The 21,623-nt window shown below is 47.2% G+C and overlaps 1 protein-coding gene across 1 annotated transcript in view; it reads left to right on the top strand.

Moving 5' to 3' along the window:
• The window catches only part of LOC138471744 (uncharacterized), a 144,038-nt gene that overhangs the window by 80,903 nt on the left and 41,512 nt on the right, over positions 1-21,623 (top strand). The window contains exon 3 of the mRNA XM_069609550.1: positions 1,330-1,854. Coding sequence (XP_069465651.1) covers positions 1,330-1,854 — 525 coding nt within the window. The remainder of the gene's footprint in view (positions 1-1,329; positions 1,855-21,623) is intronic.

Here is a 21,623-nt window from a genome sequence, read left to right as displayed (position 1 = left end):
GATTCTGCAGCTCTCCACAGCCTCCTCGTCATCAGAAAAACGCGCCACCTTTTAACATTTCGCTCTCCCCATGCACTACCTCTACCCTTGTGCTCACTCATCTTAAGTGTTGTACTGAACTTCTAGCCCGCCCTCTCTAATCTTTCTTACGTCTAAACAAAGTCACACATTTTGCCTCCCAAACCATCTTCAAACTCCACTCACATCTCCCCTCCCACCTCTGCCCAAAGCTGAATGGCTTTCTATGCTGCACCGATCCCTTTTCATGCTCCTTATGCTTGTCTTCTCAGCCATCCACAGCACCACTCCCGCTTGCTTACCTAACACTCCTTCACATGCTGGGCTCTAGTGCCGCCTCCTTGACCCCCATTTGCTTTCCTTGCCCTCACCCTTCATTGGAATTCACTTTCCCAGGAAATTCAAAACACTTCCACTGTCCTGCACTCCAACCATCACTGACACTCCATCTGCCACCCCTCCTAGAAGGAAACTTTACACCCACACAATATTTAGCAGCAATCGCCTAAGCTTCTCTGCAGCACTGCTAATAATGTCAATGCGGTGCACTTGACATCATGTAAATATCTCAAAAACACTAATTACTCTAAATAATATTCAAATGGCCTCATTCTGAGTTTGCCGGTGCTAGCAAAAAGTGGAGGTAATTTTGTTACCGTCACTTTTTTTTACAGTAATGGGATTACTGCAATTTTTTCTGCATGGACAAATCACAAGTTTTGGCGGAAATAGCAACAGCGTAATAATCGACTGGTAATTCTGCTGATTTTTGGAGGAAAAGTGGAGGATTTACCTCCAGCATGCTGCTGCCAATAATGATTCCTAAAGAAATCAGTGGACTTATAACTCTGTAATTCCGCCAGTGGTAATTCCAACAGAAATCCCCAATGGAGTCCTGTAGATTCCATAAATGGGGACTAACACCACCTTACTACCACTTGTAATCCAGCGGTAAAGCCATGAGAACAAGAGGGGGTAACAGTATAGGGTTTTGGTGGTAATTCAATGGTATTACCACAGAATTACTGCCAAACCCGTAATGACACCGAAGTCTGTTCTTCTTGCCCTCTTCAAAATATCCCTATCATATTTACGCTGCGTCACTGGATCATGAACCACTAGTGACCACTGTTATTCCAGTTTTCAATATTTCGGCTTGAAATGCCATCCTTGTTTCCCAAATACATACAAATAAGTATAAATCCATTTCAAATACATGTCCACATGCATGAGTGTCAGAAAGAAGGGTTTAAAAAATATACTTCTGAATTTTTAAAATACCTGTAATAGTTTTCTGTTCTCCATCCCTAGATTTTCCAGAGAATCTGAAATCAATTCTTTTCATATTGAAGAATATTGGGGTGATCAATTCAACTGTCTTCACGAGCGCAAATTTGAAATCGGTGACAAGTCTGACGTTGGCAAACAGCGGCGTAACTAGGATCGACGCCGGAGCACTCCATGCTTTCGAAGGCCTCACCAAGCTGGCGTTATATGGAAATCTTCTAACTACAGTCCTGCCTTTGTGGTTTTCTCATCCAGGTCATCTAGACAATTTGACAATGACCGGGAACAAAGTTAAGGAAGTGAAACCACACATGCTGTCCGGCTTCTCAAATTTAACAGTTCTAAATTTAGCAAAAAATGAAATCCATTCCGTGGCCAGCGGAAGTTTGAAGAACCTACCTAAAGTAATTCATATTGATCTATCGGACAATAGGATCACCTCCATGAAGAGAAATGTGTTCGATGACCGGAGATATCCTTCGCTAAAATTAGCTGGTAATCCATGGAACTGCACCTGTGAGCTACAGGGATTCTCAGTCTTTCTACAAGGTAATAGTTATCGCTACCATTGTAGTACTTGGTTTTGATTATTCCTATATTGCAATCTCTGTTGCTTAGCTGATGTTCTAACATAGTTTAAGGCGGATTAGCACTTGCTGCTGACATCAGTGTATGGCCTGAATCAATAGATTCAAATCCCATGTATTACTGTTGTTTTTGTTGATCTTCTCCTTCTCCTTGTCCTTCTCCTCGTGTCCTCCATTGCACCATGAGTTTGGTTTTAGTGATGCTGGGTGATGGCATATCTGATTCTATTGTCCCTTTCACACTGATTTGCTGTTTGTGAATGTCCCCTCTTTTATACACATTTTTGAAAGTTATTTTATATCATGCTAAAATTGTACAGGGCCAGTACCTTATTCAAATTAGTTTTTGTCTCACTGATACACAGGTTCCTCTAATTTTGAAACGCACATTTTTATTATCGTTAAAAATATTTCAGAAGGTAGATAACAGTACTTCAGCGGATAAAATAGCTCAGCGGGTTGAGCACTCACTGCTGCAATCTGTGCGTGATCTGCAGGTTCGAATCCTGGCAAGGCCAAGTCAACCTTTCATCCTTCTGAGGTCGATAAATGAGTACCAACGTCGGTTGGCTGATATTGTATGTATACATGTTCTCTGTAAAGCATTTAGGCGTAAGTACACATCATTTTCGTTACCATGAGAAAAATCACATTACAACAGAAAGTACTGCAAGGTTGAAAAACCCATACACATCACCCTTATCACACCAATTTAACCAGTCATCTTACCCCTGCCCCCAAAAAAAGTAGTCCTTCACGTTAATAAGAGGAGAGACAAAGTACGCCACAAGAACATGGTTGTGGTCTCCAGACCGCAGGACTGCCAAAAGAGCGTTGCGTGTGAGCCGGTTCACAGTGCATCTCACTACAGCACAGCGTGGGTGGGGAGTGCAATCAGTATACGAGCAATTGCTGGGAAGCTAGAGTGAGGGAGCAGGTGAACGTGGAGGGAGAAAGAGGAGGAAAGAGAGGTGCAGGGTTGCAAAGCGGGAAGGTAGGTCTGAGAGATGGACCCCTGAAAATGACCAGGGATGGGGGGAAAAGGAAGAGCAAATTTCCAGGGGATCAGGAGTGGCTTTACTCAGTGACCTTTTGCAACATTGGTCTTTAGAGAGCGATATTCAAACCTAGATCAAAAGCTTGTCATAGTCAAGCATTTGAGTCTAGTCCCTGTGACCAGCCTGGTGCTCCCGACAACCTGAGAGATCATCCAGGAACCTCTCGTCATCCACCTAACTAAGGCCATAAAAAGGCTCTCCCTCCAACGGCACTAAATGTAGGACAGCTCTCAGGCACGCCCCACATTTGCAACAAGAGATCATTTAGTGGGTGATGCGAAACCTCAAACAATCGCAAAATGTGGTTCACAAGCTTGGCGGTCAACCTCTCAATGGCCATAGCATTCGATCATTTACTTAGTCACATATACCTACGGAAAGCCCCTGGTTTCGGCCAAAAATAGACAATTGTCAATCTGGTTGTCAATTACAGTGCAGTTATCAGTTTCCCTATCAGTGACCAAAGGGCATAAACCCCATCCAACAGAAGGGTTAGTAAAACCACCCCTTGATCCCACTGGATTTATTTCAATCACCCAGAGATCACGCTTTTAGCTTCTAACAAAAATGGCTTCAGAGCTGGGCAGTACCACCAAACATGCATGGGGTGGCCCCAAACCTATCAATTTTTCGAACAGGTCCGGATTGTATCCGTATTCATAAGATAAAGTTTAGCCGGTGTCAAATACTACCTATGCATCCATTCATAAGATTGTTATTTATCTTGCATACATCAGGGCAATCCATTTGCCCTCCCCATATGGCCTCTCATTCCCCCTCTGACAGTTGCCTGCCTAGATCTCCATGCCGCTTGTCTTGGTAATTCCAGTCTCTCGTTGAGGAAAGATTTCCTAAGACCTGACCTTGTATGGATTGTACCAGTAAAGATCTGCAGTGTCTTTTTGAAAGTTGTAATTTGGCGAGTGGTGCAATTGCCAACAGCTGGCTTGAGCAAAGACTGTCTCATTTTGAGCTAGTCATGCCCATTTGTTTCCCACAAACCAAATTCAGATTTGATTCCCTTAAACAATTTGATTCTATTCTCCACAAAGGTGTCTTTTATTCAAAGGCAATGGGCCTCATTACGAGCATGGCGGTAGCCATGCCTGTATGGCAGGCATGGCTTACGCCAAGCTCGCTACCGCCACCGCCTCCCGCGATTGGGCAATAACCGGCCCATTACGAGATGAATGGGCCGGTAATTGCTCATTCGCGGGTGTCGGTAATGCCGGGCTCCCGATCCCCATTCTGCCCCATAGAGCAGAATGGGGGTGGGGAGCATGGATGCGCTGGCACCGTTAATAGTTCTGCTCGTGGGTGTCGCACAGCCCGCCAGGTAAGACCTGGCAGGCTGTCAGGAACCTGCGAGCAGAACTCGTGATGCAGCGGGACAGTATGAACGGTGCCAGTGCCTTACCGGCACTGTTCATACCGTCACCGCTAGGGTCATAATGAGGCCCAGTGTCCTTTCCCCAGTTGGTGTACCAGCCCATTCCAAAACCCAGAGTAAAATTATCTGGATAACAATGTAACAGTGTTTGGGGGAATGTGCACTCCCAAACTGCAAGGACAGATAGTGTCACTGCACTTTTATATAGTAAAATGGGCTGATCACCCTTGGCTAGCCAAATGAATTTCTAAATGTAGTGTCTGCTGTGACGAATAAACTGCACTATTTGTCCCTTCTCCCCAGAGAGGAGCCCCCATCTTTGAGGTAGGGTGGTTAGGGTGGTGAGCCTGCTCAGCAGGACCCTCCTTAGGATCTGGGCACGTGGAACCTCACTGGGAGTGACTCTCCTCTTGGAGACAAGACCTCCCATTCCTGCAAGGAACTCCCTGTCCAGAACACATTATCCACCTACATGGGAATCTGAAAGACTTTTGTTACTTCTATGTTGAATTCTCCCGATAGTGAAATTTCTTCAATCTCTTTGGCTTCAGGTAATGCTGGAGCCCGCCTGAACACCACTGTCAAAAAGGAGCAACACACCCCTTTTATTTGTAATGACGTACATGAAACCACAACAAACTTGGAAGCGAGGAGAGAGAATCCTACGCATAGGCGAGTCTTTAATGGGAAGACATCCTGGAGTGGTGGGGCCATGCAAGGCCGCAGAGCCAGTGGTAGCGTGAAGAGGGAATGAATCACCCGTAAGATACTGGAAGGCTGGCGCCCTGGCCGGCTAAGAAGCCAAGGTCAAGTTGTAGTGTGGACAGTAAAGTCACCGTCTCACCTAGTGGCATGACCATATGGAAGCCATGGTGGGCCTGAGACCCGTTAACTGATGCCGAGACCAGACTGCAGTGGAGAGACCAGATCTCCGAGATCCGCACGAGAAGTGCATTAGCTGCAGAGCAGTGGAAGTGAAGCTGACGCTCCCGAAGAGGTAACACCGTTGGGAGGGGCGTACAGTGATATTCGAGGCTGGGGAAGCCACAATGGTTATGGGAGCCAGATAAACACGAGCGGGCAGACGCCCTACCGAAATCGAGCTAAAGCAAACCTATCAGAGGGCCAGAGGGCTTTGGAGAGGCCTGAGAAACAGACAGTAGTACTAAAGGCTGGGAAAGACACACATGTTACAGGAGCCAAGGAAACCCGAACAGGCCGAATCCCCACCGAGACACCACTAAAGTAAGCCTGTTAGAGGGCAGAGGACGCTGGGAAGCCCAAGAACCATGATATGTAAAGAACAGAACTGGAGAGAGAATTAACCTGGAGGGTTCCAATCCTTAAGTACAAAACAAGAACATTGTCAAGTACCAAGTAGGAAATGGTGTAATTTTATTAAGAAAACCTTTTCTTCATGGAAAGAGGGAACTATATGGAAGTAGGATTTGGCATACAGAACCTCCAGAGGGGTTAATGAGTGTATGGCGTTTGGAGAGTCCGGTTGTCACCAGGATTTATAAAGAGATCCTCGTCTGACTTCACTCCATGACTGTTGTTTGACTGCTGATGGTGTCCGTGGTCCCGCGATTGCATGGAAACGGGCGCAGGTTTCTGAGGAGGTTTCTGAGGAGCTGTGGAGCCCTGCACGACACTCTAAAACCAAAGGCGGAGTTGGTGAGGAGAGTTGAGTCTGCAGGAGTCGCAGTCTCTCTCCTCTGCCTACTACTGTGGGAGGACTCAAAAACCCCCACTCAGAGCGGTGAGCGGAGCTGGTGAGGAGAGTTGAGTCTGCAGGAGTCGCAGTCTTTCTCCTCTGTCTACTACTGTGGGAGGACTCAAAACCCCCACTCAGAACAGAGCGGTGAGCGGAGTTGGTGAGGAGAGTTGAGTCTGCAGGAGTCCGCGGGAGTCAGCGGGTGCAATGGACCCGACTCAGAAATCCTCGAGGCTCTCATGCCACCAAGATCAAAAAGGCACCAGAAATGAGCGACTTGAAGAAACAGTCGCAGAATCAGACGCGGTCCAAGGCCGGCGTCGTCTAAGGAGCGATAAAACACCAGTTAAGAGGCTGAAGGCAAAGATTTTCACCAGTGAAGAAGCAGTTTATGAAACGTGCAAAGAATCCCAAGCTCTCATGTTGCAACAAAACAACATGATGAGCATGGAGGATGCATTAAATGCTTCAGCCCTGTTAGATCAAACTCAAGGCGAAGATACACAAGACACGCAAATGAAACTAAGCGCCAATGAAAACAACTTACCCAATCACGAGGCGTGCAGCGCCCCGTATACCGCCGGTTTGGCGAGTGGGTCTCCGGCAGGGGCGGTCGAAGGGCGGCCACTGACGGACCCTCTGCGGGAGCGCTGTAGGGCTGAGGCGCGGGAGTCAAGAAGCGACGTGGAGTCAGCAACGAAACTCCTCGTCGGCACTCCGGGCTGGTTTGAACTGGATACAAACGGAGGTAGCCCGATGCAGAAGGAGACGCTGAAGGAGAGCGAAGAGGGGTCCGACCACGAGAGAAGCTGAAGTGTGTCGAGCAGCCCCAAAGGACGTGAAGGAGCAGACTCAGCAACAACAACAAAAACATCAAAGAGCCTGAAAACAGGACGTGAAAGTGCAGCCGTGAACGGGGAGAAAGCAGCCCAAGAAAAAGACGGCAGAAACCGGATGGAACGCGTCCAAGGGAAGGAAACTACAACGTCGGTTCAGGCGATGGTACACAGGGAGACAGAGCCAGTAGAGGAGTCAGGTAGAAAAGCAAGCGCCGAACAGCATGAACTAAACCCAAAAGGCAGTAACCCGAACCAGGTCACGAAGAAGATGGTTACCATACAGGACAGTGAAGAGAGTGGAAACGAAAATGATATGAGGGAAAGTGAAAATTTAATATCAGATACTGATTCGGACTCGGAGAAAATGGCGTCTTCGCCAAAAACAAAAAAAAGAAAAGACATCAGCAAAATAACGAACCAAAGGAAAAAACAAGAAAAGATTAGTCAACTGAAATCAGTAAAAAACAAACAAGAGAATAGTGGCTCAAAACCAGTAAAAGCGAAAGTGGCAGCAGTGAATAGGAGCTTGAAATCACAGAAAAGAAACAAATTACTGCCGAAAGGACTGCCACCTCCAACGCTGTCAGGAACATTAAAAGCATTTTTTTAAACCATCAGAAACGAAAAGTAGACTTTGATAATGAACTATCGGATGCAGAAATCCTAGAAGCAGTTCAAGAGAGCATCCCTGTGAACAAACACCGGAGAACGAACACGGAAGGGGACCAAGAAGGTAACAAAGGCCCCCAGGAAGTGGGTCTTGCACAGATCCTATTGGAAAAAAAGAAATGCGGCAAAAGCGATCCGACTGCAAAGAGAGGAAAGAGAAGAAAGTCGGAGGCTGATCTCCTTGAAAGAACAACATGACGTGGCCACACAAGGGCTAAGGAGCCCACAGAGGTATGAAGAAGTCTTACAAAGGCAAGAGCAGGCAAGGGCAAAGTGTCTCCCAAAGCTGCAGAACGTGTCACTAATCCCCCAAGAGAAAACATCACAAGAAGGAATTGGCCAGCCAAAACAGATGAGGCAATCACAAGACACCTGCCAAAACGCCCCTCGAAGTACCCCGGTGAAAGAGAGAGAGCAGTACGATATTAACCAACGGATTGATGGCCACAAAGGACTGCCCATGCGAACAATGTCAGAAGGGGAACTACAAGGCACCCGGTCGAGCAACAGTTTGTTCATAGAAGCATTGTCAACTCCGGGCAAAGCAGGGAGCACGCCGAAATCACCAAAAAACAGAAGGTTAAGCGACATAGCCACACTATCACAAAAAGAGTCACCAGGGAAAAAATCTGATCTGTTAACCATCATGTCTGCCATTACGATTGCACTAGCCCCATTCTGCAAATTGTACGAGGCATTAAAAGACGGCATACAAGACAATACATCGATCTTGGCAACTATGGCCTCAAAAATGACACACATAGAAGGTTACATTTCAGCATTAGAAGAAAGGAACAGCCAACACCAGAAAGGGTGGGGAAAAGAAGTAGAGGAGCTGAAAAAGCAAGTTGTGCTTCTACAAACAGAGAAAGTGAAGGAGCCAGGGAGACATAAAAACAACCAGGCCGGAAGCCTGACGGGAGAAGGTCTGGAAAAATCAGAGGCAAGTCAAGAGATAAAGGAAACGAGTGGAGATCGAGTGAAACCCGCCCAACTATACCCAATCAAGTCGGGCTTGCTAAACCAGCCAATGAGTAAACCCTCAGTGGTACTAAAAATCTCTAAGAAAGATTTGCAGCAGAAGTCTACATCAGGGGGAAGGGGTGTGAGCAGGAACCAACTAGGTCAAAGGAAAAAAAAGCTAAGAAAAATAAGGATATGCAAGAAAATACACCAAGACCTACAAACAGGGAGGAGAGGAGGAGTTCTCCTAGATCTGTAGAAGATTCATGAGTGACACAAACTTGATGAATCTCTCCCAATATTGGGAGACGGTCTCCATTAGCTCAGAGATCAAGGAGTGCATAGAGCAACAAACAAATGAAAAAAAATCACAAGATCCAGAATCAAATCCCATAGAAAAGCAAAAAGTGCAAAAAAGACCAGAAAATCAAGACGGAAATGAGATCCTAGAGATCGTATCGCCCAAGGATCATAAAAAGACAAGACTGAGGAGCGAGGCGGACACGAATCCAAGTGGGAAACGAGCAGGTTACGCCTCAGCGAACAGACGTCCCCAAAATTGCAGATGAGCACCGAAGCAAAAAAGCGCAAAACATGTGGAACGCATATTCAAAGTGGAACAAATAGACTCAAAAGCAGGGCATATGATCCTTAATAGGAAGACAATCCTGAAGATAATGAGTAAAACAAATTAATTGAAAAGCATAAAAACAACAGACATTAAGCTAGTGGAACCTTACCACAGAGGAAAGATTGCAAAGGCTTATGTTCACGTTAAGCCCTTAATAGTGCAGCCTACTGACGACAGCGCAGTGAGAGAAATGGAGAAAAAGGGGCTTTGGTTGACTGAAATAAAACGAGAAACTCTAAGGGAGAAAAAAGGATACTCCCACAATGAGCAGGTTGAAAGGCAATATCATTAGAAGAACGATATCGAAACAACAGGATTGGTAAAGGGCAGGGTGAAAAAACATATGGGCAAGAAAGGGAGTATGCTCGACCAGATGACAAAAACCCTCGCCAAAATTGGTCAAGCTATGAAAAGAAAAGCAACAATAGGCAAGTAAGAAGTGAACGACAGGAAACAGTCACAGAGAAAGACAAGTCTCGTCCAGTAGGGGAAGACTGTCATAAACATCGGCAGTACACTCCAGAGCGTAACGCAAGCAGGCACCAAATCGAGAGGGGTCCGAACCCAGTTCCAACGCAAAAAATGAATATGCCAGCAGGCAGGGGCCCATGGGCATGGTTAAAATCAACATTGAATCTCAACACAGAAAACTAGCAATTAATAACGACCCAGAGATCCACAAATAGTGAACATACCAACTTAGGACACGAAGGATGTAAGCAAAGTTTTGCCATGGGATCGTGGAACACTAGGGGTCACGTCCACCTTACCAGACCTGGCGATGTCGATTTAGGTGTACTGGATATCATATGCCTACAAGAGACCTGGCTTCAAGACAAACCGAGTATAGACGGGTTTGTAGTGGAAACATCGCCGGCATGCAAGGGCCTATTAGGCCGTCCGTCGTCAGGTCTCTTGACAGCAATAAAAATGGGCGTAGGCTTGACAACACCTACAAAGTTACACAAATCATATGAGATGCTGGTCACCCTGACGGCATGGACAGATCAACCGGACCTGACGAGGAAGGTGGAGAGCAAACAAGTCATCATAATAAATACTTACTGGAATCCGCAAAGAACGACAATCAAAGCATATTGCACAAAAATGGCGGATATATTAGACTCGATCGATGCAGAGTATGAGAATGCAGATGTCATAGTGTGTGGAGACTTGAATGCAGGTTGCAACGAATGGAACGAGGAAACGAAGGAGAGTGGGCCACATGGAGCAACAGGGAAACAAGGAAAAGCATGGGGCGCGATGACTAAACCAAGAAATCTGCACAATATCGCGACAGTATTCCCACAACAAAGGAACATCCCGACATGGGAGCATTTGAATTCCAAAGCGACTTTAGATTACATCTATGTGTCAACCAGTCTTTTATCCAGGATCCAAGAGTATAAAGTGAAAAGAACCATGCACAGCGGTCACAATCTCCTGACATGCGCATGGCAAGGAAGACAAATACAGAGACAGGAATACAAATACAATGTTGAGTCGAACAACCAACAATCAAGGCTACGTCTGTCGGAAGAAGATGTACTAAGGATAACGGAAAAATACATACTTCCAGACAGAACAACGTCTCAAGAGCCCGCAAAGCGACCAAATTACCTACCGCTACTCATCCCGTACAGAAAACCTGTGGGAGGCCAGCTGCCAAAAAACGCGGGTCCTAAACATGTTTACGATAGCCTCGTTGTGGAAAAAAGAAAAGTTGTCAGGAGATGGAGGAACATCCCAAACAAAACAAATAACAAGGAAGCATGGGAAAAATGGCGCAGGGAATCGAAGGCATATAATCAGTGGCTAAAACAACATAGGCTACAGTTGTACCAACAAGACGCTGAAAAAATGTTAAGAAGTCTTAGCTCAAAAAAATCTAGCGACTTTTGGGCAACAATAAAAACAGCAAACCTGCCTAGACCAATAGAAATGGTAAATGCGGTCTCTGCGACAAAATGGAAAACATATTTAACGGCACAATTTGAGCTTCCAAAAACACAAGCGACCCAAGAAAAACCTGAAACTACAACATCTTGGGTGGACGTTGCCAGCGTGGCTGATATTGAAATAGCCATCAACAAATTGAAATCATCGAGGGCCCCAGGCCCAGATGGCCTGACTAATGTGGATTTGAAGCAGTTATCGAAAGCATGGGCCGAAATTATCAGTAAAATCTTCACCCATTGTGGCCAAACAAAAATGGTTCCCGAAACATGGTTAAACGCCATAATTGTGCCGGTGTTCAAAAAAGGCGGAAGAGAAGATCCAGAAAGTTACAGGCCGATTGCCCTCTTGGACATTGTGGGAAAAATATACGCAACGCAGCTGTTGAACCACTTTAGAATTTGGGCAAAAAACGCCCCATGTTTTGACATCTTTCAGACAGGTTTTCAGAAAAACTGAACCACGGCAATAAACATATTGATGATAAATATCCTCAAAGCGAAAGTAAGAGAAGGAGCACCCAGAATCTATTTGGCATTTGTAGATCTATCGAAAGCATTCGATAAAATAGACTGAGCGAAACTGTGGCACAAACTAAGCAATTGGAAATGCCCAACGTCAATCATGGGCCCGATAAAAGCACTACACGCCCAAACGAAGATCAGGGTGAAATTGAGTAAACAAGGGGTACTGTCGGAGGTGATTCTAGTTAAGCGGGGCGTCAAACAAGGGTGCCCTTTAGCCCCAGCCCTGTTTATTGCTTTTCTTGGGGACTACCAGAACGACGAGGAGAAAATAAGAGCTTTCCCACCAAAAATTGGGAAGTCTACCATCTTGCGACTTCTCCATCATCATTGATCAATCCCAAATTGGCTTGCAACGGAAACTGACAAATTTGGCAAGATATACAAAAAATAATAATTTGGAAATCAATACAGCAAAAACAAAAGTTCTTGTTTTAGACAAAACTACGAAGAGGTTGTCTAAGCAGCATAAGTGGTATCTGGAGGAAACCAAGCTTGAAGTAGACACTCAGTTTAAATATCTAGGGATGCCCATGGACGGATATTCAGTTGACAAAGCAATGCAAGATCAGCTATGGGACAAAGTAAAAAGACTAACAGCGCAAACAAGACTGGTAGACAAGAAATTTGGGAAATTCTCCATCCTGCCGGCGATAAATTTTTACAAGGCCAAAGTCGTACCATCCATTATTTATGGTATGGAAGCATCGCTAAACATGCTGAGTGTGATATGGCAGAAACTTGAATGACATGTGTGGAAATCGGTTTTGGGCCTCCCAAAGTCGACATCCATGGCAGCAATCAGACGGGAGCTGGGCCTGGTCTCCCTTGCATCGCTGGTAGAACAGAGCAAGATGAGACTCTACAGAATGAGTGTAATGGCAGACTCTTTACCATTCTACGCTATTATTGCAGAAGAGCTCAAAAGTGTCACCTGTAAGGCTCTCAACAAGTGGGCAAGAACAGTACAAGACGGTCTTAACGAAGTATCGTGCTCGGAAGAAGATCTAAAATCCAACCCAGACCGAGTGGAAAGAAAAATGGAACTTATGGACTGGATTAGGACGATTGATACTGCTAGTACAAATAAGCTACTTTCGCACCTCCCATCGACCTTTAATAAAGTGAAAACGCCACTGAATTACTGCACAAAATTTCCGAATAAAAATATGCAAGGAACTTTTTTGAAAGCCAGATCAAATCTGCTGAGGACTCATGAAATTCCGGCAATTAGAACTCCAAAGATGGACAATAGATGCCGTCTGTGTAAAGACAAAGAGGAAGTGGAAACACTAAAACATCTAGTACTAAGATGTTCAAAGACAAGACAAAACAGAGATAAATACCTGCATTCCTGCCTCCAAGGGGTGGTCACTCTAGACAAAGAGGCTGTGTGGAATAGGCTAATCTCAGGAGAAACAACGAGATGGACAATTACAATGGTGAAGTTAATAGAACTAGCCTTGGAAACAATCACCAACTCATTGAGTGAACAGGCTGAACTAAGAATAACAGCAGTGGAGGGGGTTGAGCCATCGATACCTGAGTAATCAGCCTAGTAATAGATGTACGTCTACGTGATCCAAACCTGAGACCAAAGTTCGAGCTTCATCTTTTGTCCACACAGCTAAAGAAATACGGAATTCGCGCTGATGGGTCTGAAAAGAAAAAGAAGTCCTTGTAAAAATCGTTAAAATCTTTTCGATTAAAGTCAAGTAAATAAAAAAATAAATTGCAAGAAATTGACAAACCTTTAAAAACACTAGAAAAGGGATCAAAGTGATTGGGTCAGGCAGAAGCCAAGGACACAGGCTATTGCTCCGGCCTCCTATTTTAATATCTTTCCTTAAGTTGTAGGGCCAGTTAGCTAAATAGGATTTGGACTAAGGACTATTTCTTTTGGACTTTGACAAGTACCCTTAATTTTAGCAGGTTAGACAGGGAACTGCCCTTATAGCGGTAGGTCTAGGCAGGTGCTTTATTATTATTTAAATAAATCATACTGAACATGGAAAATCTTAGCCTGATTCCTTCTTCTGGTTTGACACATATGGTGTTAGAGGTGGGATGTAGGCCAGCTGATATACGCTGGGGACACCTGCTATTTACCAAGTTGACAGAGAAGGCCAAATCCCCTACTCTGGCAACTCCACAGTCCATTGGATTTGACATATATACCATAGAGAGCATTTCCCTTTTGGCAAATGGAAGGTGCTTGATACCAATAGGTATACGCTTTTCCTCTCCACTGGGAACCTACATCAGATTAGCGCCTAAGTCTGGACTGACCGGGTGACATGCATCAGAGCTTGCAGTGAGCGTGATAGATCCTGACTGGGGGGGGTGGTGTAGGTGATCCTCCATAACCATGGGCCTCTGCATATCTGGTTAAAGAGAGGGAAGCCATAGCAAAAAGGATCCTTGGAAAAAGCCCCCACCTAGTACACCAAGAGGTAGACACCTTAGCCGACACAGAAAGAGTGTCACTAGGATTTGGAGAAACTGACCTCCTTAGAAATGTAACCAGTATAAGGAAGGCAGAGGACGTTGCACCATTACCCAATCTTGTCTTTGCCCAAAGGAACGATCCAGCCCTAACAGAGGTTTTTGGGAGAGTAACCTCTGAAGAACATGGGTATAGTCAAACTGGGCCCTTCTTCTTTATCAAAAAAGGGTTACTCTATCGAGGGGATGTTCGGAAAGATGGTCTTAACCAAACACTGTTTCCAATGCCATGCTGCCACTAGCCATTGTGAGCTGGGACAGGCAGCTGCTCATGCTGCAGCTGGAAGTAGAGAGGCAGAACAACCAGATCAGGGTACAGGGAGTACAGGGAGGGAGTTTGGGAGAGGAGGAGGGGGAGAAGAGCACAGGAAAGGCGTGCAACGATCCCTAGGGTTAGGCCCACACCCTGCCAGTTGGTCACCCTGTACCGCCTCAACAGGGAGACCATAACAGAGCTGCTCACCAGAATACAGGATGACACAGGCAGCAGGATCAAAATTCGGACAGCTGTGCCCCCACTGTCCTATAATTCCTCAGAACTGGCACCTTCCAGCTCTCTGTGGCCATGTTGCACGGCATGGCACAGACCACATTCTGCACAGTGTTGGGCCAGGTACTTGAAGCCCTCCTGCAGCATGTGCAGCGCCACATCTCACTGCCTACCACCCCAGCCCAGGTCAATGCCATGAAGGCACAGTTCTGTGCCATTGCCCAAATGCCAAATGTAATTGCTGCTGTGGGCTGTACCCATGTTGCACTGGTAGCCCCCCAGGCCCACACAGAAGTGTACTGCAACTGAAAGCATTACAACTCTCTGAATGTGCAGATGACCTTTGACCCCAACCTTTACATCACCCACTGCTGTGCCCACTACCCTGGTTCCACCCATGATGCCACGGTCATATGGAACAGCACTATGCCAGTATACATGGAGAGGCACAGAGGACAACAGACCTGGCTAGTGGGTGAGTAGAAAAGCCAGCACACATGCCCTGTGAAGCACATGCCCAAATGGGGGGAGTGGAGGGGTGCTAATAGCTACACAAATTATGGCATTACAAGCAAATGCAAAATCTGTACTTGACCACCTCCCGCACCAACATCACAGTACAGGGCAGGGAGAATGCACATGTCAGACTTACCTGCATGGAGAAGGTGATGCACACATACAACAGTAGCAACTATCAACACTAACATGACTACAGGTACCACGACAAATGGCCACATAGTTTCACACAACAACAACCCTGCCAGTACCACAGCCATGCTCACATGTGTGCCTAGCCCGCAATAGTGACCCGGAGGACCCAAATACTCAAGGAGGGCCCATGGGAAACCCAGCATGCCACATGCACAGTGGAAATACACTGCAACAGGACAGCCACCGTGTCAGCTGTACATGTCACTGACATACACCTCTGTAACATATGCTGCAAGGGAACAGGGTGCATGGGAAGCATAAACAATGCATGATACGAGTGACAAAGCATGAACAGACATAGAATCAACACATTACATGAAAAGCAGGCACATTTGCATGCACAAGTTGTCCATTGCCCTGATATTGTTTAAGCCCACCTTACACCTTACATCTTGACTAATGCCTGTGCCCCCCCGAACCCCCTATGCAGGTGACTCCGGATACTCACAGCTGCCCTGACTAATGACCCCTGTACCTGATCTACAAACACAGCAGGATAATGCCTACAACCACGCTCACAGCAGGACCCGTGTGTGCATTGATCATACCTTCGGCCTCCTGAAGGCACGTTTCCACTGCCTCGACCATACCGCTGGAGCCCTGTTGTACGCTCCAGCGAAAGTGGGTAAAATTGTGCTTGTGTGCGCCATGCTGCACAATATCTGCCTGAAGAGGAATGTCCTGCTAACCTCTGACATGGACATGCCACCCCCAGAGGATGAGGATGCAGTGCCTGTGGCAGAGGCAAATGCACACATTGCCAGAGATTATTTGAGGGACGAGAGATTGGCCCGCCAGGAACTGAAAGACAATTTCTCGGAAACTTTAACATGGCACAAGCCATACACGACTGTGTGACACTCACCTCTATCAAAAAGCATGACAATGACACAATCAGGAATGTCCTCGCATTGATGAAGGTAAATGGTTTTAATGTAATGAAGTGCCCCAACTATCCCCCTGCCCCCACCAACTCCCCACCAACTCCCCATCACACTATACCCCTACCCCCTCCACCACCAACTCCCCATCACACTATCCCCCTACCCCCTCCACCACCAACTCCCTATCAGACTATCCCCCATCCCTTCTCCCATCACCAACTCCCCATCACACTACCCCCTCCCACCACCAACTCCCCAGCATGGCCATCACAACCGTGGCCTCCCCCCTCCCCCCTGCCAGCCCCCGGTGATTTTGGGCACAGAAGGCGCTGTGACTGACGCCTCAGCGTGCCCTGCTGTGACCCCTCTGTGGGTGTGGTTGAAGCGGAAGGGACGGAGCCTGTCCCCAGGTTTTGTTGGCGTTGCACCTCATTGCTCTACCGGGTGGCCTCTGCCAGTTTGGAGACGCCTTCTGTCATCTCCCTGACCCTCTGGGCGTACAGTGTCAGGGCGCCCATGTTGGCTGTTGTCTTGGCAGTGTTACGCCTGCACTTTCCTGAGGGTAGTAATGGCCTGCAGGTGTTCGAAGTGTGTGTGGCCAATTGCCTCCATCTCCTGCTGCCTGCGCTCCATGTCCTCAAGCCTCCGCTACAGCATGCTGTATGCTGGTGTGTGCTATGTGGGTGAGGGGCTCTACACTGACCCTGGGCTGTATTCAGTGGCGCCATGTGTGGGTGTATCAACGTCTGGCTCAGTTGTCCATGCATGCTGGCAGCATGGTGGGCTCTCCGGGGAGTGTTGACGGTGGCAGCGTGGTGGGCTCTCCGGGGTCTGTGGTCCTTCCACAGGCAGTGACACTGGCTTCAGTGTCTGCATCTCTGGTTGCGGGTGTGGTGGCAGTGTGCCTTGCATTGCTGGCCTGTGGTGTGGGTGTTGGTTTATCCCTACACTGTTGTGGTGTTATGCGGTGGGACATCTGCTTCAGTGTGGCCCGAGTAGCTGGGCCCGCAACATGCTGGTGTGACTGCTGCACAGTGTTGTGGTCGCTCACACACCTCAATCTCACTGGCACAGGGTGCTCCAGTGGGGGTGTGGTGCACATGGCATTTGGTTGCATCACTTCCCGACCCCTGATGCCTGCTGCTGTGATGCTCAGGAGTGCCCTTGGTGACCTGGCCCATGGCTGCTGTTGAGGGTGGCTGGTGTGCCACTGTGTCACTCCGAACTGTTGGTATAGCCAGCTTCTGGGTCTGCTAACATGTGTCCACTGGGGCATTTCATGCTGGGCTGTCATTTGTGCATGCACTTGTGTTGGGGGGTAGGTTGACTGACCTCCTGCCGCCTGGCTGCTGGAACCCGCCGCCGCATTGCCGACTCCCTCTATCCCTTTAATGTCCAGCAGCATACTGCATTTCTCCTCCTAGGCGGTGGGGACCAGTGGCTCAACAGTGCCTCCTCCAGTTGCCAGGGACTCCCGGTGGTGTTGGGACAGCAGCACGTGTACCTTCACCCTCAGGTTGTTCCATCGCTTACGGAAGTCCTCTCCATCATAGGGTACACTTGCCACTGCTGGCACCTTCTGTCAGATAGTATTCCAGATGGCTGTACTGGGCTGGCCAGTGGTCTTCCTCTGCTGACTGTCATACAGTGGGCAATGACCTCATCTGTGAGAACCACCAGCTCCCCCCTCACTAAATGTGGGTTTGCGAAGGTGATTTTCTGCCACCTTGCCGCTAGTCCTCTCCTGGGACATTCTTTCTGCTTTCCAGGACTGGATGGCTGCAGGAAGTGGAGATGACGCAATTTCCGCCGGCGCTAACAGCGCCAGCATCACCAGCAGTAGCGCTATTAGCGCCAGTTTATAAGTGGTAACCCTTATTTCGGTGCAGTTTCCGTGGGGCGCTAACAGCGTTACCGTTGGGGTCGGGGGGAGCGTTCATATGCCGTGTTGTGATACAGCTCTAATACTGGTGCACGACCCGCTGGTTACGCTATTTCTGCTCGGCGCCGGTATCGTTACCGGCATTGTACCTACCGTACCACCATAGTACGAGTTGTGCTCACGGGTCTTACTCTGCGCACCAGGTCCGACCTAGCGAGCTGTGCGGCACCCGCAAGCACAACTCGTCGGTGCACCGGCACCATTATGAACGGTGCCGGTGCATCCGAGCTCCCCATTCCCATTCAGCCCTATGGGGCCGAATGGGGATGGGGAGTCCCTTATTGCTGGCACCGGAGAATGGGCAATTACCGGGTCCGCCGACCTCGGCATGACCCGGTAATTCCCCATTCGCGGGTACCGGTAAAATCACGGGTCCGGCGACAGCTGTGCCTTTGTTACCGCCAGACCCGTAAATAGGCCCATGGCCTAGTGGGAAGGTTTCATCAAATCTCAAACCTCACAAAGAATTCTCCACAAGCTGGTAGAGGCCGATGGCCTTAAATTGGGATGTTATGATGCCCTGGGCCCTCTGCGGTTAGAAAATTACCCCAGGAGTATTATTATGATTATTGTTATTATTATTTTGGCATTTATTGAGTACGGACCTAGCTTCGAGAAGCAACTGAGTACTTCACAGAGGTATACAAGAATACAGATACATAACAGAGTGCTTTACAAAGGTATATAAAACAAACAAACAAACAAACAAAATACAACAGTACAGATTCACAACAGAGTGCTTTTTAGAGGTAACAACAGAACAGATATACAGCGGGGGGTAGGATACAGAGGGGCACACAGGAGGGGTACAACTGAACAGGGTGGCTGGGAGGAGAGTAACGGACAGCGTCTAGCTAGTTAGTGGTGCGGGGTGACTTGATGGCCTAGGTGTTGAGGAGAAGAGACTCCTTGAGGAGGTGGGTCTTGAGTACTTTTCTGAATTGTAGGAGCGTGGGGGCAAGGCTGATGGGGGGGGGTCCATAGTCTTGGGGCATAGGCAGAGAAGGCTTGTTTTCTGGTCCTTTTATTTTTGCAGCGGTGGATTTCAAGTCTGCATATGTCCTGACTTCTGGTAGTGCGCTGTCCGTCAGAGATGCTGAATTTCTCTGTGAGATAGCTGGGTGACTTGAGAGTGACTGCCTTATAGATGATCTAGGCATATTTAAAGTATTCCTCTTTTGAGTTATTATACAGCCGTGAACCTCAAGACTTACTGGATATGCTAAGAGAGACCTGGGAAGAGAGAGAATAGGCCTACACATTTCCCAGACAGCCCAGAAGCTAAAATTCCAGTTAGGTAGGGCCCAAGAACATCAAAAGACCCTACATGATAGACAAGCAGTAGCCCAATCTTTCTCCATTGAGGAATCTGTCTTAGTTCTTCTTCCCACCTCAGAGAACAAAATGATCTCTAAATGGTACACTCCCTATAACATTCTTGAGAGAAAAGGTCCCTTGAAATATGTAATGTCCCAACCAGGTAGACGTCAGAAGACACAAATATATCATGTTAACTTGTTGAAAGGTTGAGAGTCGATCCATTAGAGGAGACGACTGTAACCATGGCCACCCTCCTTACCCCCCAAGACCTAACACACCAGTTGGTCCATAACCCTCTACCACTCTACTAACAAGAGGATCTTCATGAAACCAATTCCTGGAAGTCTTCTCGGAACAACCAGGTAGAGTGCAGAGTGGTAAATTTAAAACCATACCGGATACAGGAGGCAAGAAGGAAAATTATCAAAATGCAGCTCTACAAAATGCTCAAGGCTAAAATCATTGAACCCTTGGAGGGCCTTTGGTCCTCCCCCATCATTTTAGCGGACAAATCGGTCAAAATACGTCTGATAATTACCCTATGCAATGAATCGATGAGCTCATTGAGAAGTTAGGGTCATCTAAATATATATCCACTCTGGATTTAACCAAAGGATACTGGCAGGTACCCCTGAACCACACCAATAAGAAAAAGACCACCTTTTCCATCCAGCAGGGGCTTTTTCAATTTAAGGTACTCCCCTTCGGTTTGCATGGTGCTCCTGCTACATTCCAGAAGTTAATGGATAAGATTCTAAGAACATACTCTAGCTTTTCTGGATCCTTCTTGGACATTATCATACACAGTACGACCTGGCCTGAACACATGTACCACCTCTATGTGATCGCAAGAGCCTTCCGAAAAGCAGGTTTAATGTCAACCACAAAGAAATGCTATCTGGCCCAGGCAGGTCTAAAGTATCTGGGCTATTTTGAGGGAAATGGACAGATTAAACCTCAGACTCAGAATGTCAAAGTGCTGCAACAAACACAGAAAGACTGCTGTTACTTCTATTTTTGAATTCTCCTGATAGTGACATTTCTTCAATCTATTTGGCGTCAGGTAATGCTGGATCTCGCCTGAACTCCATAGTCAAAGAGGAAGTGTGCCTCTGACGGGAAGATGTCCTGGAGGGGCAGAGCCACGCTAGACCGTTGAGCCAACGGTAGCGTGGAGAATGAACTAATCGCTCCTAAGACACCCGAAGGCTGGGTCCTGACTCCCGACTCAGGAAAGGTGTAGGCAACACTTAAGATGTATATAGAAGTCTCAAAAGGACATTAATTGTCAGAGGATTAATCCTGCAAAATGATGATATTGTTCGTCTCCTCCACTTCCGCAGGCCAGCTATGACACACTCGAAAGAGCTGGACTATCAAATCTTTATAGATCCCCACTTTGGGGCATTGTTGACACCAAATTATTGCATATATTTTCCAGACAATTTGTACCCCACTATTTCTCATAGCTTGAAAACATCTGGTGTCATGAACCCTAAACTCAGTAATTCAGATTAGAGACATTGGGCTTCATCACAAGTTTGGTGGTAATTTGGCAGTAAATCTGCCAAATTACTGCCAAACTCAGTTACCACCACCTAGTCCAGCGGATTTGCCATGGTATTGCAAGTGGTGGTAGGACATTGTTAATCCTCATTTTCAGAGTCCATATGACTCCATGGGGATTTTGGTGGAATTATAACTGGTAGTAATTCTGCCAATTTTTACGATTTTTGGTGGTAAGGAAGAGGGTTTACCTCCCCCTTTTTGCTTGTAGTACGGCGGTGCAGTATTGCAGCAATAATGCAGTGGTAACAGAATTGCATCTGGATTACCATTGTTTTTACCCGCATATTTGTAATGAGGCCCATTAAGCCAGAGACTTCTGCAGATGCCTTAATTTCCCCATCTAAATCATTTGGAGGCGAGGGAGTTGGCGATAGTGGCTACCACATCATTGGCAAACATTGGGCCTCATTCCGAGTACGGCGCTAACCAATAGCGCTATTAACGCCTTGGTTGACGCCGTACCCGGACCGGCAGCGCCTTGGTGGATGGCGGAATCACCGCCCCATTCCAAGGTTGGCGGGGCGGTAATTCCCCATTCACCAAGGCTCTTCCCCATTCCCAAA

The sequence above is a fragment of the Ambystoma mexicanum genome, chromosome 8 (assembly GCF_040938575.1).
Source record: "Ambystoma mexicanum isolate Mex_15411 chromosome 8, UKY_AmexF1_1, whole genome shotgun sequence".
Lineage (NCBI taxonomy): Eukaryota > Metazoa > Chordata > Amphibia > Caudata > Ambystomatidae > Ambystoma > Ambystoma mexicanum.
This window is presented reverse-complemented; position numbering and strand designations above follow the sequence as displayed.